At 35.1% G+C, this 12,290-nt stretch overlaps 2 protein-coding genes across 2 annotated transcripts in view; one reads left to right on the forward strand and one right to left on the reverse strand.

The window, feature by feature from the left end:
• The window catches only part of LOC109345164 (protein DJ-1 homolog D-like), an 11,852-nt gene extending 9,824 nt beyond the window's left edge, over positions 1-2,028 (forward strand). The window contains exon 5 of the mRNA XM_019583987.1: positions 1,664-2,028. Within this exon, the coding sequence (XP_019439532.1) occupies positions 1,664-1,852 (189 nt within the window). The 3' untranslated portion in view covers positions 1,853-2,028. The remainder of the gene's footprint in view (positions 1-1,663) is intronic.
• LOC109345168 (cysteine-rich receptor-like protein kinase 2) lies at positions 3,071-9,043 on the reverse strand. The gene is made up of 8 exons (XM_019583994.1): positions 8,568-9,043; positions 6,009-6,397; positions 5,488-5,613; positions 5,125-5,252; positions 4,476-4,689; positions 4,146-4,377; positions 3,851-4,004; positions 3,071-3,770 (listed from the first exon to the last, which is right to left on the reverse strand). The coding sequence occupies exons 1-8, from the start codon at positions 8,942-8,944 to the stop codon at positions 3,453-3,455; spliced, it is 1,938 nt and encodes a 645-aa protein (XP_019439539.1). The 5' UTR covers positions 8,945-9,043; the 3' UTR covers positions 3,071-3,452.

Raw genomic sequence — 12,290 nt, forward strand, 5'->3', positions numbered from 1 at the left:
TCTAGTGTCCTGAGTCAACAACTACCTGCGGGTCTGACAGAAGAATGGGAGCTAGTGGTGTTCCCTGAAAAGGTCTTAGGTTGTCGCAAATTGTTGAATGGTCACACGGAGGTGTTGGTTAAATGGACTGCCCTCCCTGTTCATGACAGTACTTGGTAGGACTTTGATTTGCTTCGGGCTGCTTTCTCCGATTTCCACCTTGAGGACAAGGTATTACTCGTTATGAAGGGTATTGATGGACCTCCAATCAGGAGGCTATACCAGAGAAAAAGGAAGAAGGATCAAGGTAAAATGGGAACAAGTGAAGAAAGGGGATTTGTTGCACATGGTAGTAACTAACTACACACGTGGCAGAAAGAGAGAGAGAACAAATTCTAGGAGGTACATATGAGGAGGAAAAGGAGGCTGGAATCAGGGGGAATCATTTGGAGAGAATTGGGGTGACGTGTGTCACAGGAAGGAGGGAATTGTTTCCCTTGTCATTGTTTTCTTTTTATCATCATACCTTGATATTTCCTAATCTTGCAATCATAACTTTTACCTACTTTCAATAGAATATTCTGCACTGTTTTATTTCCAATTCCTTGCCTTTTCTTTCTTACTATTAGCTGGTTCCTATCAAGTTGGTATCAGAGCTCCCGATCTTGGGAGCCTCTGGATGGTATCGACGAGAATGGAAAACAGATTGGAGAATGTGAAGAAGAGATTTGAAGGGATGCAAAATTCTTTTCAAGAAACATTGAGACAGCAAATGGAAACATTAATGAGAACGGTGACTGAGCGGTTGGAGGAGACAGTAGGAGAAATAAGGGGGTTGGGCCGAGAAGGTGTGGGAGAAAATAGTAATCGGGAAGAGAGAAACCATAGGGATTGGGTATGGGGCGACGAGGATACTAGGAGAGGAGAAAGAGTGAAGAGGGTAGAGGTTCAATATTTCACCGGAGAAGATCCCCATGGATGGGTATATAGGGTGGAGCGCTATTTTGAAATTAACAGGATACCTGATGAGGAGAAGGTTGATACCGCCGTAGTTTGTTTGGAGGGGAAGGCTTTAAATTGGTTCCAGACTTCCAGTGGTGGGAATCAAGGATGGTTGCTGCCGTGAGATGGCCCTTATTCCGACAAGCCTTGATGAGTCGGTTTCAATTAGCATCATCGACGAACTCGTATGAAGTGTTGATGGGGTTGAGACAGAGGGGAACGGTCATGGAGTATAGGGAGGAATTTGAGCTTCGGTCGGCACCGCTTCGTTTTGTTGATGAAGAGTTCATGAAAGGAGTCTTTATGAATGGCCTTAAGGAAGATGTGAAAGCAGAAGTAAGGATGAGAGGTTTTTAGTCCATGTAGCTGACCTCACCTACTGAGATTAAGACTTAGTTGTTATTGTTGTTGGTATATCACTCATTTCCCCAACTCATAAAAACTACCTTGTCAGTTTTGATCAGATTATTATGTGTCTTGTTTGTCAGTTTCGTTTCTCTTAATTTCCTTCACCATCATTGGTGACACTAGGTAGAAAAAAACATGAGAATTTCTGTCATTCACTCATTCTCCTTATTTCATTTATTGCCACAGAATTACAAATCTAGCACTGCTATTATTTTTAGCTTTGCTGGTTTCACTGTATTTATGCTATTATTATGCAATTTTTTTCTTGTAACAGGGAAGGAAATGTACTGCTTTTCCAGCCGTGAAGCTTAATGTGGTTCTAGCAGGAGCAACATGGCTGGAGCCTGACCCTATAAGCCGTTGCTTCACCGATGGAAATCTGGTAACCGGAGCTGCATGGCCAGGGCACCCTGAGTTCATTTCTCAGTTGATGGTACTACTTGGTATTGAAGTATCTTTTTAGCCACGCTTTGTATCGTAATTAATGAATGAAACTTGGTATATGCATCTTTTACAAAAGTATGTATGTAGACGTGTGTTACAATTCTATATGTGAGTTGTAATGTACAAGGCTGAGAGATAGATACACATATCTAATAAAAGTCTATCTTTGTAGATAGACATTAATTTCTTTGAGCTGAAACTCTTTTGGTTGTTAGTGTGCACATTTTCCCCCATGTTATTCTCTTACAGTTCAATTCAATTCTACCCTTGTGTGACTTCACTTTTTATTATGAGGCTGGCATAAAAGAAAACAGTTGTGTTAATTTGTTGGTAAAACGTAGTGTATGTATTTTAATGTTATAGTGTCCATCCATTTATTCTATTCTATCAAATCAACACAGACTTATTTCATAAAATACACTGCAATGTACTGAAACACTAGAACATCAATTACTTTTTTACTCTGCATGATTGTGAAGTTTGTTAATCTTTTTCATCTCTCATAATAATAACTTATTTTACTTTTTTTGGTACAAGGGTATCCCTCATTTTATAGGTAAGGAACTAATCACTTTCGCGGTGAGTGGTTGTCTCTCCCAATAAGTGTTGCTCCTAGGAATCAAACTCTCCCTTTGGTCTTTTTGGGAATTTAGTGGGTCTTTCACCACTAGACCAACATTTTGTTGATAACTTATTTTATTTTCAACATTTGTTTTAAATTTTCCTACTTCCAATTATTCTCTTCTAAATTTAATTTAAGCTCTATACTTTCAAATTTTGAATTTATGGCTATACACTAAATTAAACTTACATTTTCTAAATGTAAAATAATTTTATTGTTGTTGCTGAAGCTACTGAAAATGATACTGCTTGCTCTAACTTGGATACCAAATTCTATTCTTTGAACACAATTTTTTATGAGAGTATTCCAGCAGGTTCTGCTTGACTTTCATTTTTGTTGAGGAAAAAAAATCAATGCTTTTACTAGAAAAAAATATCAATTTATTCTCTTCATCTTAGCCTAATAAGCATATTAAATAAGCCTGAAACTTTTAAAATATCATTTGAGTAAGTTAAGTTTTACAGAAAATTCAAATGACAGATGATAATGAATATATTATAAAGTTAAACAATTCCCAAAGTGAACTAGTTCCTCATTGTTTAAGTTGTTACTATCTACCTATTGCTATGTTAAAAGGTATCTCCCTATAGTTTTAAATTGTGGCCTACATTGTAATTATGATTTTGATAATTCTCTGAATTGCATTTTTCTGCAATTGCATGAACATAATAATGTAACTATATCTGTCATTGCACAATTTTTTTTGTTCTCTGGAAAAGTAAATGAACAAGTACACAAGAAAACAGCTTCCCCTCTACAATACTGAAAGACTATAACTTCATTTTTGGCATCAGACTTTGCAACTTGTCTCAGCTGCACTATAATGTAATGAAACTTATTCTATTCCATTCTACAAAATAAATACAACAGTACTTACTATTTCACAAAAACCATTCTACTTGTCCGATTCACTCATAGGCATAGTTGAAAAGAAGAACAATCTTCATCTGTTTTGTTCAGTTACTTCTTGTTCAAGTACATGTACTGTATCATATAATCATCGTGCCGATAGAACAGAAATGGAGGCAGTGGCATTAGATGTAGAAGAACCACCGGTTGAAGTAGATTTTTCCTCTCGAGCCCTTAGATTCGAGTCAACAAACACAGGCATACTTGGTTGCAAGTGTTCCAGTAAACTCTTGCTTATGAGTAGCACTACTACTTGAGACATTGTTGGCCTCGCCGCAGCGGATGCTTGAGTGCACAACAGAGCAATCTCTATGATTTTCTTTACTTCTTCTGCATCAAATTCATCAGGGTCCAAGTCCTTGTCCACCAACTCCAAGTGCATGCCTCTCTCATATAATTTCCATGCCTGCAAAGTGGTAATCAAGTCATATTGTAAAATAGCATTGGAAAATTACCATTTCATCTTATAAATCGGATTCGACTTACTCGTTGAAGAAGGTATTCATGACCATCATCATCAATCTTCACGTCAGTACTTTTGATACCACTTATTATTTCAAGGACAACAATACCATAACTATAGGTATCAGCTTTCTCTGATAATTGACCATGGATTGCATATTCAGGTGCTGTGTATCCCCTGATAAGTGCATAATATTTATGTCATAGTTAATGAATGATAGATTTTCCCCACTTAAGTTTTCAGTTTTAACTCTTTTATTATGTCTGCTGCTGAAATAAATATCATGAAATTTAAGAGAAGGCATTCATTTTTCCTTACAATGTTCCTGCAAATCTCGTGCTTAGATGAGAACGATCCCCCGGTAAAAGTCGCGCCAACCCAAAATCAGCGATTTTGGCCTGAAAATCATCATCTAAGAGAATATTTCCTGTCTTTATATCTCTATGTATGATAGAAACATGGAATTCCTCATGCAGATAGCCTAGTCCTCTTGCAGTGCCTAAAATTATACCATACCTTTGTTTCCAGTTGAGGGAACCTTTTTTGTTACCTGTTTCCAGAGTTTGTAAACTCAAGACTAAGAACAAGATTGAAAACAGTAATAAGAATTCAAAAAATGATTCTATATATTGGAGATTGATGAGTTACCAAATAAGAATCTGTCAAGGCTGCTATTTGCCATGTATTCATAAACAAGAATTCTCTCTTGGCCTTTACTACAGCAACCAAGAAGTCTAACCAGATTTCTATGATGAACATTACTGATAAGCTTGACTTCACTCTCAAAATCATCTTCCATCTTGGTGGATTGACCCAAAATCAATTTTTTAACTGCAACAACTTTTCCATTTTTCAGTGTACCCTGCTCAATTAATACATGATAGTTTAGTATGAATGAGATTTTGTTTTTGTATTTCTGGTGTAGGTTATGACCTTTTCTTTTTCAACTTTTAGAATGTTTAGTTGACAAAGTAAAATAGAGTAAATATATGTTTTGGTCCCACAAAATTTTCACATATACTAGTTTGATTCCTCAAAAATTGAAAACCCCAAAATGGTCAATAAATATATCAAATGTTAGTGAAATTAGTTCTTTTTAACACGTTTTATGACACATGATAAAAACTATTTTAACTTACATTCTCAATCATGTAATACTAATTTGGTACAAACTAATTTTTTTAAGGAATAAGTCAAATAAAAAGGTACAAGAAGAAATCACTATAATGATTGGTTGTCTTATCTTATTGTCATTTGAACATGATTTTTATTGAAATATTGAAATAACTTAATTTACCTTGTATACATCACCAAAGCCTCCCTCTCCTAGTTTATTTTCATCACTGAAATTTTTTGTTGCAGCTTTCAAATCTCTGTACTTGTAGTTAAGTGGACCTTTCAACTCTGTTGCTCCCAATATGTCACCTTGCAAGAAAAACCAGAGTTTCAATTTCGTAATAAATACATAATGAAGTCACACTTATTTGGTGCAAAGAACAAATGTTAAAGATTTAAGGCACTGAAAATGTAAACTAGTAGTTTAGTAAGTTAGATGACATGAAATAAAGGTACCATGGAAATAGTAATTTTAAGATAAAGTGATGAAACTAAGCATCACACATTCACAGCATCACATTGCAGATATTCTGAATTTTCTTACCTCTAGGGGCTCTCTTTGGTTTTTTGGATCGTCTATGGCAGACAAATAATGTAAGGAGAATCACAACAAGACTTACACCACCAACACCACCACCTATAATGGCCCACTTCTTAGTAGAACCTCCTCCTACAAGTAAGAAGTTTACATCATTTCCAAAAGAGGTTGGTGTACAAAGTGCACATTCACTTAGCTATATTTTCAATATTGGATCATCTCATTTTTCGGGAGTAGGATCCTCTCCAGTACTCGAGAGACAAGTACTGGAAAAAACAAAGAGAAAAAACAACATAGTGTGATATTTATATCATTTTATATATAATGAAATAATATTTTTGCCACTAAAAACAAAAGGACAGAATCCTGATTCCATTTTTTGTTGACATATGTCATGCAAATCTTGACTTATTTCATGTTGTGTCTATCTTTCTCTTTCATGTCATGAGGAAATTCCACTAACACATACATACCCTCATTTACCCAAAATCAATTAATAAAAGGGCATTACTATGTTCTAAATGTACCTTGTTTTAAATATGATGTGATATCAATGGTTTGGTTATCAGCAAAAAATGCTGTCTCAGAATATCTCATGAAACAACCAGCATCATAAGCCCTACCATCTGTATTAGGAAGACATGTCTGTAAATTATTATATCCAACTACCATGCATGCTAGACAATCATTCTCTGTAGCAGTTTCAACACATTGTGCAGTGGCATAAATTGCACTTCCACCCACTTGTGTCTTTGTTGCTGCATAAAAACCTTTAATTCTTGGTGTTGCTATTTGGAGATTCAGTAATGCTTGTTTTCCTGTTGCATCAAATTGAGTTTCCTTTGCAGTTTTGTTACCACATGATACACCATTACCAGGTTGAGTGGTTTGATCATAGAAACTCTCACTCTCATACCTGAATACATTTTGAGGGGTCATATTTTAGTCCTTCAAATTTGGTTCAATATACTAGTTTGATATTTATCAGCATAAGTTTGTTATATAAATATACTTTAAGGTGATATCTCAGATATTTCATTATCATTAATCTATGATAGTTAATATGAGAAACTAAATTCATTGATAATGTACAAAGCTCGAAATTAAATTGATGTTTTTATAATTTTAAGGCTAAAGTATAATAAAAAAATATAGAACCAAATTAATGGTTTACTGTTAAAATTAATTCCTTTATAATCAATCATAAAGTTGTGTGCAAAAACCATATTTTAGAGAAAAAAACAGGTATTGAAATATAGGATGATATTTTATTTACAACCAATCATATCAGTATACATATTTGCAATCTTTTCGTTGAGAAATCAAACAAAGAAGGAAAGCATTCATTTATTTTATTGGATGATATCTGATAATGAGAATAAAGTAAAAAAATACAAGCCACACAAATATGTGAGGATGTTGTGTATGCCAGCTAAAATAGGTAAGCTGAGCCTAAAAATGTTAACTGGACTAGACTACAAAAACAAAATAATAGTAATAGTTATAATTTATAGCATTCTTATTAATGTAGTACCCTTTCTCAAAATATAGTATTATAAGGGTTAAACTTGTGATTAACTAATTAAACAATGTACGATAAGTAGATATATTATACTTACATTATATAAAATCTAATAAAAGTGTGATAAATATTATTATTCACATCTTATTAAAGCAAAACATATGATTTGATGATAGATCATGTTTTAGTAGTGTAAATAAGGGTAATGGTTGTGTGTTGGATTTTCCAAATATTTATTAACTTAATAATTTTTTAAGTTATCAGTTTGAATGATAATAAAATAGGACAGCAAATACTTTCCTGAGTATACAAAGCTCGAGAGTTAAGACTCATGTTAAGAGTAAATTGTTTTGAAACTTTTGGAAGTTAAGAATGTGAATATAAAATATCTCGTGACTAATGAGTTTAATTAAAGAATTATATTGAGTTTAGGAATGACAAAAAAACCCGACCCGTGCGTACCCGTGGAAATACCCGCAATGGATACGCGCAATAATAACTTATGGGCGGGAGCGAGTTTTGGGTTTTGTGATACCCACACCGTGGGTACCTGCAAATTTATATATTTAGTTTTTAGTTAAATTTTTATATATATTTATTATATATCATGTACTTTACTATTATTTCATAATAAATTACACACAGTTGACTATGATAATAAACTTATCGTATAAATATCATATTATTCATGTAACAATTATTTGTACATATTGATTATTATAAATTATATAAATATATAATTAAAATTAAAAACTTGTTGAGTACTCGTAAATATCCGCTACGCGCACGGATACCCACAAATATAGTGAGTTTGGGCACGGGAAAACACTATCCGCGCCCGTTGCCATTCCTAATTGAGTTTATGAGTTTTGCCATGTATAATCACTTTAACTTTTCCATTAATTTTTTATGTGAAAATTATTTTATCCACAATCGAAATTCCTAAATCTCATATTTATCATGACTTTGCTTTAGAATTTAAAAATCGATAAGAATTTAAAAATTTTGAAGTAAAAAGCTGCAAAAGAAAAGGGCCATCTCGAGCCCTTTTGAAGAAAAAAATGAAGAAGATAAAGGATGAAAAATACTAGTTTTGTCTTTTCTTTTTTACTATACTCTATCTTTCTCTTTATAACACCAAATGAAGAATGTAAAGGCAGTAATTCTTGCACATAAAATATTCCCTACAAACTCAAACAAGGGAAAAAGTATGACATATTAATTCAATTTGAAAATAGAAAATATAGATGAGAAAGCGAGAAAATAAAAAAAATCCGGTAACCGGAAAAAAAGAAAGACAAAAGAATAATACAAATTGGTTTTTACGTGACTTGTGTTTGCTTTTTACATGCAACAAACGTCATAAAATATATGCTAAGCTAGCATATAACTAGAGTATTGTATTTTGGATTAAGATTTTAAGTTGTGTCTAAGACTACCAAAACTATACTATTATCGGAAAGAAAATGTAGTCTGATGTGATCTAAATTATGGCCACAAACTCGGGTTTAAAACTTTGTCCTAGATATTCAAATTATGAGACAACTATTTATGATAAATATACCTGAGGAAGCACCCATCATATATGATTCTGGCGCCATTAGCATGAGAACAATTCTGGATTTGGGTCGTTGCAGTGTCAAAGCAACCAAGACAATTCTTCTTAGAGAGGTAATTTCTACACTGAAACATAGAAAATGCAAGAATCTCACCCTTGGCTTCTTGTGCTGTGGCGAAATGCTTGCTTTGGTTGCTAACTTGTGCTCTTATTTCTGAAAGCGTTCCATTGATACTGCCAAAGAAGGTGTGCAAATTATTGGTTGTTACATTGAATGGACTGCAACCAGTGTTTAGTAGACGTGTCTGAGGGTCTGCAACTGCACCATGGTGATTAGTGCTCAACCATGTCAAGCACCATATCAAGGTTAGTTGCAGCATCATTATAGTTTGGTCTAAGTTAGTGTGTAATAATATGAAGAAGTGTATTAGTAAATACCTAAATATAAATACACAAACTTGGAATTGGTTACTTGGCTAGTCCACTTGTGTATTTTGGTCTTTCTATATTGTCTAATGTGATAATGGCTTTGTATTTCAGGAGTTTCTAGGATGCTACCGTGACTGCAATTGAGACTATATAAGTCTTGTTTCAATAAACTTCATGTAACTATAAAAATAATGACAATTCAAAACATATTTTTTTGAATTTGACATATCAGGTGTGGAAAAGTCCGCGAGGAGGATGGGGATAATCAAAGAAATTTGTTTGATTTATTTTATAATAAGAAATGGACCACTAAAATTATTAAATGCAAACTAAAAATGCCATAAGGTATGGAAGTGTTCACGTGTAAATGAGATTGAAGTTTATATTTTGATGAATAGTTTATGATTGATGAGAAATTTGTTTGTTGCTTCCAGAAATTGAACTTTTAACTTTTTTGTTATCATAATATTTAATAGAGTCTTACATTACTATATCAATATATTATGGATAGACATTCAGTTCCACGTAGGAATTATTTCCATCTAAGTGTAAAATTATCCACCCTTCATAAGTCATAATGACTTCTAGAGTATTATCTACCAATTCTTTTTTGGACCTTGTGACAATTCTTTAACTAAACCAAATTTGCACCTTCATTACTTAGAATTTGTTGTGCAATGATTCATATCTCTATATAACAGCAATACAAGTTATGAGCTTGGGCTGATGTAAAGGGGTTGGAGTAGAGGGCTATATATATTGATATTATGTAAACCTAATGAACAAGGAGAAGAATAGTAAAAACACTAATCCTTATTCTCTAATAATATATAGTGGTAGCCGCTCAACGCTCTTGGGGACGTAGGCATTGGCCGAACCTCGTTACCAAATCTCTTGTGTTATTCTCTTGTCTCTATACTCTTTACTATTTGATTGTTCGCTTGTTCCCAACAATTGGTATCAGATGGCTCTTAACCCATGTGCCAAATTCGAGGTGGGGAAGTTCCATGGAACTGGTAATTTCAGATTGTGGCAAAGGATGGTTAAGGATGTGTTGGCTCAACAATGTCTATCAAAGGTACTGCGTGAGAATAAACCAGAGGGTATGGATCAACTAGATTGGGAAGGAGAAGGTTGCGGGAACCATACGACTCTGTCTATCAGATGATGTGATTATCATGGTATGGATCTGAAATCACCAACCCATCACCAACAGAGGTGTGGGAGACATTAGAGAAGCGGTTCATGTCCAAGTCTCTAACAAATAAGCTGTATTTGAAACAGAGACTCTATGGCCTGAAGATGCAGGAAGGTGCTGATTTGCAACAACATCTCAACAATTTTAATCAAGTGATCAACGACTTGCAGAAACTTGATGTGAAAGTTGATGATGAGGACAAAGCAATAATATTCCTGTGTTCTTTGCCAAATTTCTATGAACACTTGGTGACAACATTGACATACGGGAAAGACTCAATCAAACTGGATGAGATCACATCTGCACTTTTAACCCACACTCAAAGAAGACAGAATGTAGGTGAAGGGTCTCAGAGTGATGGCCTGTATGTGAAAGGAGCCAAGCGCGTGGGAGGAGACAAGGCAGAGGAGGTCTGCCAAAGGGCAAATTTCAGGGGTAGAACACCAGTAGAGTGCTATAAGTGCAAACAAACTGGGCATTATAAAAAGGATTGTCCCAATGAATGGAGTCCTAGCAAGCCGGTAGGGAAAGATGGAGTATCTACATCTGCAAATGTTGCACAGAAAGATGACTCTGGTTACAATAGTGAAGTTGATCTACTATTTGTATCATCAAATTATAGTATAGATGAGTGGATACTTGACACTAGTTGTTCTCACCACATGACGCCAAACAGAGAATGGTTCACCACATACAGGGCAGGCAATTTTGGTTTCGTGTATCTCAGAAATAATAAAGCATGTGAAATTATTGGTATGGGAGAACTCAGAATTGTGATGGATGATGGTGTAGTGAAGACGTTATGTGAGGTTAGGCACATACCAGATTTGGAGAAGAATTTGGTTTCTTTGGGGACATTGCAGGCCAAAGGGTTTAGCTATAGAGCTGATGGGGACAGTGATATTCTTCGAGTATGCAAAGGTGCTCTGACTGTGATGAAGGGTAAAAGGACTGCATGGAACACTTACAAGTTGTTAGGGAGAACAATTGTAGGTGGAGTGGCTGAGGAGATCTCAGTAGATTCAAACCATGGTGCTACAAAATTATGGCACATGCGTTTGGGACATATGAGTGTGTGTGGCATGACAAAACTATATAAAAGAGGACTGTTGAGGGGAATCAACAAATGCAAGCTAGATTTGTGCAAGTATTGTGTGCTTGGAAAACAAACACGAGTTAGTTTCAAGGCTGCCCAACACAGGACTCGAGGCATTCTAGATTATGTCCACACTGATGTATGAGGATCCATTCAGGAACCATTCCTAGGAGGTTCTAGGTATTTTGTTACCTTCGTTGATAACTTTTCTTGCAAGGTCTGGGCATATTTTCTGAAGCATAAGTCAGAAGTTTTTGTTAAGTTCAAAGTTTGGAAGGCAGAGGTAGAGAACCAGACTGGTAGGAAAATCAAATACATGAGGTCAGATAATGGTACAGAGAACAAAAACTCAGTTTCAGAAATTCTGTGAGGAACATGGCATTTAGAGACACTTTTCAATGAAGAAGACTCCTCAGCAGAACGGTGTTGCAAAGATGATGAATAGAACTCTTACAGATAGGGCCAGATGTATGAGACTGAATGCTGGACTTTCCAAAGGATTTTGGGCAGAGGCACTTAGTATACATGTTATGTCATCAATAGATCACCACGGGCTTCATTGGATGGTAAAATTGCAAAAGAAGTATGGACAGGTAACCTAGTCAATTATAATATGTTACGCATATTTGGTTGTCCTACATATGTACATGTACCCAGTGATGAACGATCTAAACTTGATCCTAAGTCAAAGAGGTGTATCTTCATTGGATACACCAAAGGTGTGAAGGGGTTCAAGTTCTGGGATCCAGTTTCCAGAAAGGTGGTGTTGAGCAGAGATGCAGTGTTTGATGAAAATTTCATGATGAAACAATCAGTTTTGACAGAGGTGCCCATGCCAAATGGAGAGACTTTGGGTTCAAATATGATTCCAGTGAGCAATGAAATGGTTCAGGTGAATAAAGGCAAGGAACCATGCACTAGTTCAACTCAAGAACATGATGATTCTCAGGCATAGAGTTCAGGTGTGCAGGAGTATCTACTTGCTAGAGACAGGGATAGACGTCAT

The sequence above is a fragment of the Lupinus angustifolius genome, chromosome LG04 (assembly GCF_001865875.1).
Source record: "Lupinus angustifolius cultivar Tanjil chromosome LG04, LupAngTanjil_v1.0, whole genome shotgun sequence".
Taxonomy (NCBI): domain Eukaryota; kingdom Viridiplantae; phylum Streptophyta; class Magnoliopsida; order Fabales; family Fabaceae; genus Lupinus; species Lupinus angustifolius.

Excerpts from the sequence above, each read along its gene's own strand:
- LOC109345168 (XM_019583994.1), bottom strand. The coding sequence starts at position 8,944 with ATGATGCTGCAACTAACCTTGATATGGTGCTTGACATGGTTGAGCACT. Across the intron at positions 5,253-5,487 it reads ACCAAAGAGAGCCCCTAGAG|GTGACATATTGGGAGCAACA; the intron begins GTAAGAAAATTC and ends TTTTCTTGCAAG. Across the intron at positions 4,378-4,475 it reads CCTTGACAGATTCTTATTTG|GTAACAAAAAAGGTTCCCTC; the intron begins GTAACTCATCAA and ends CTCTGGAAACAG.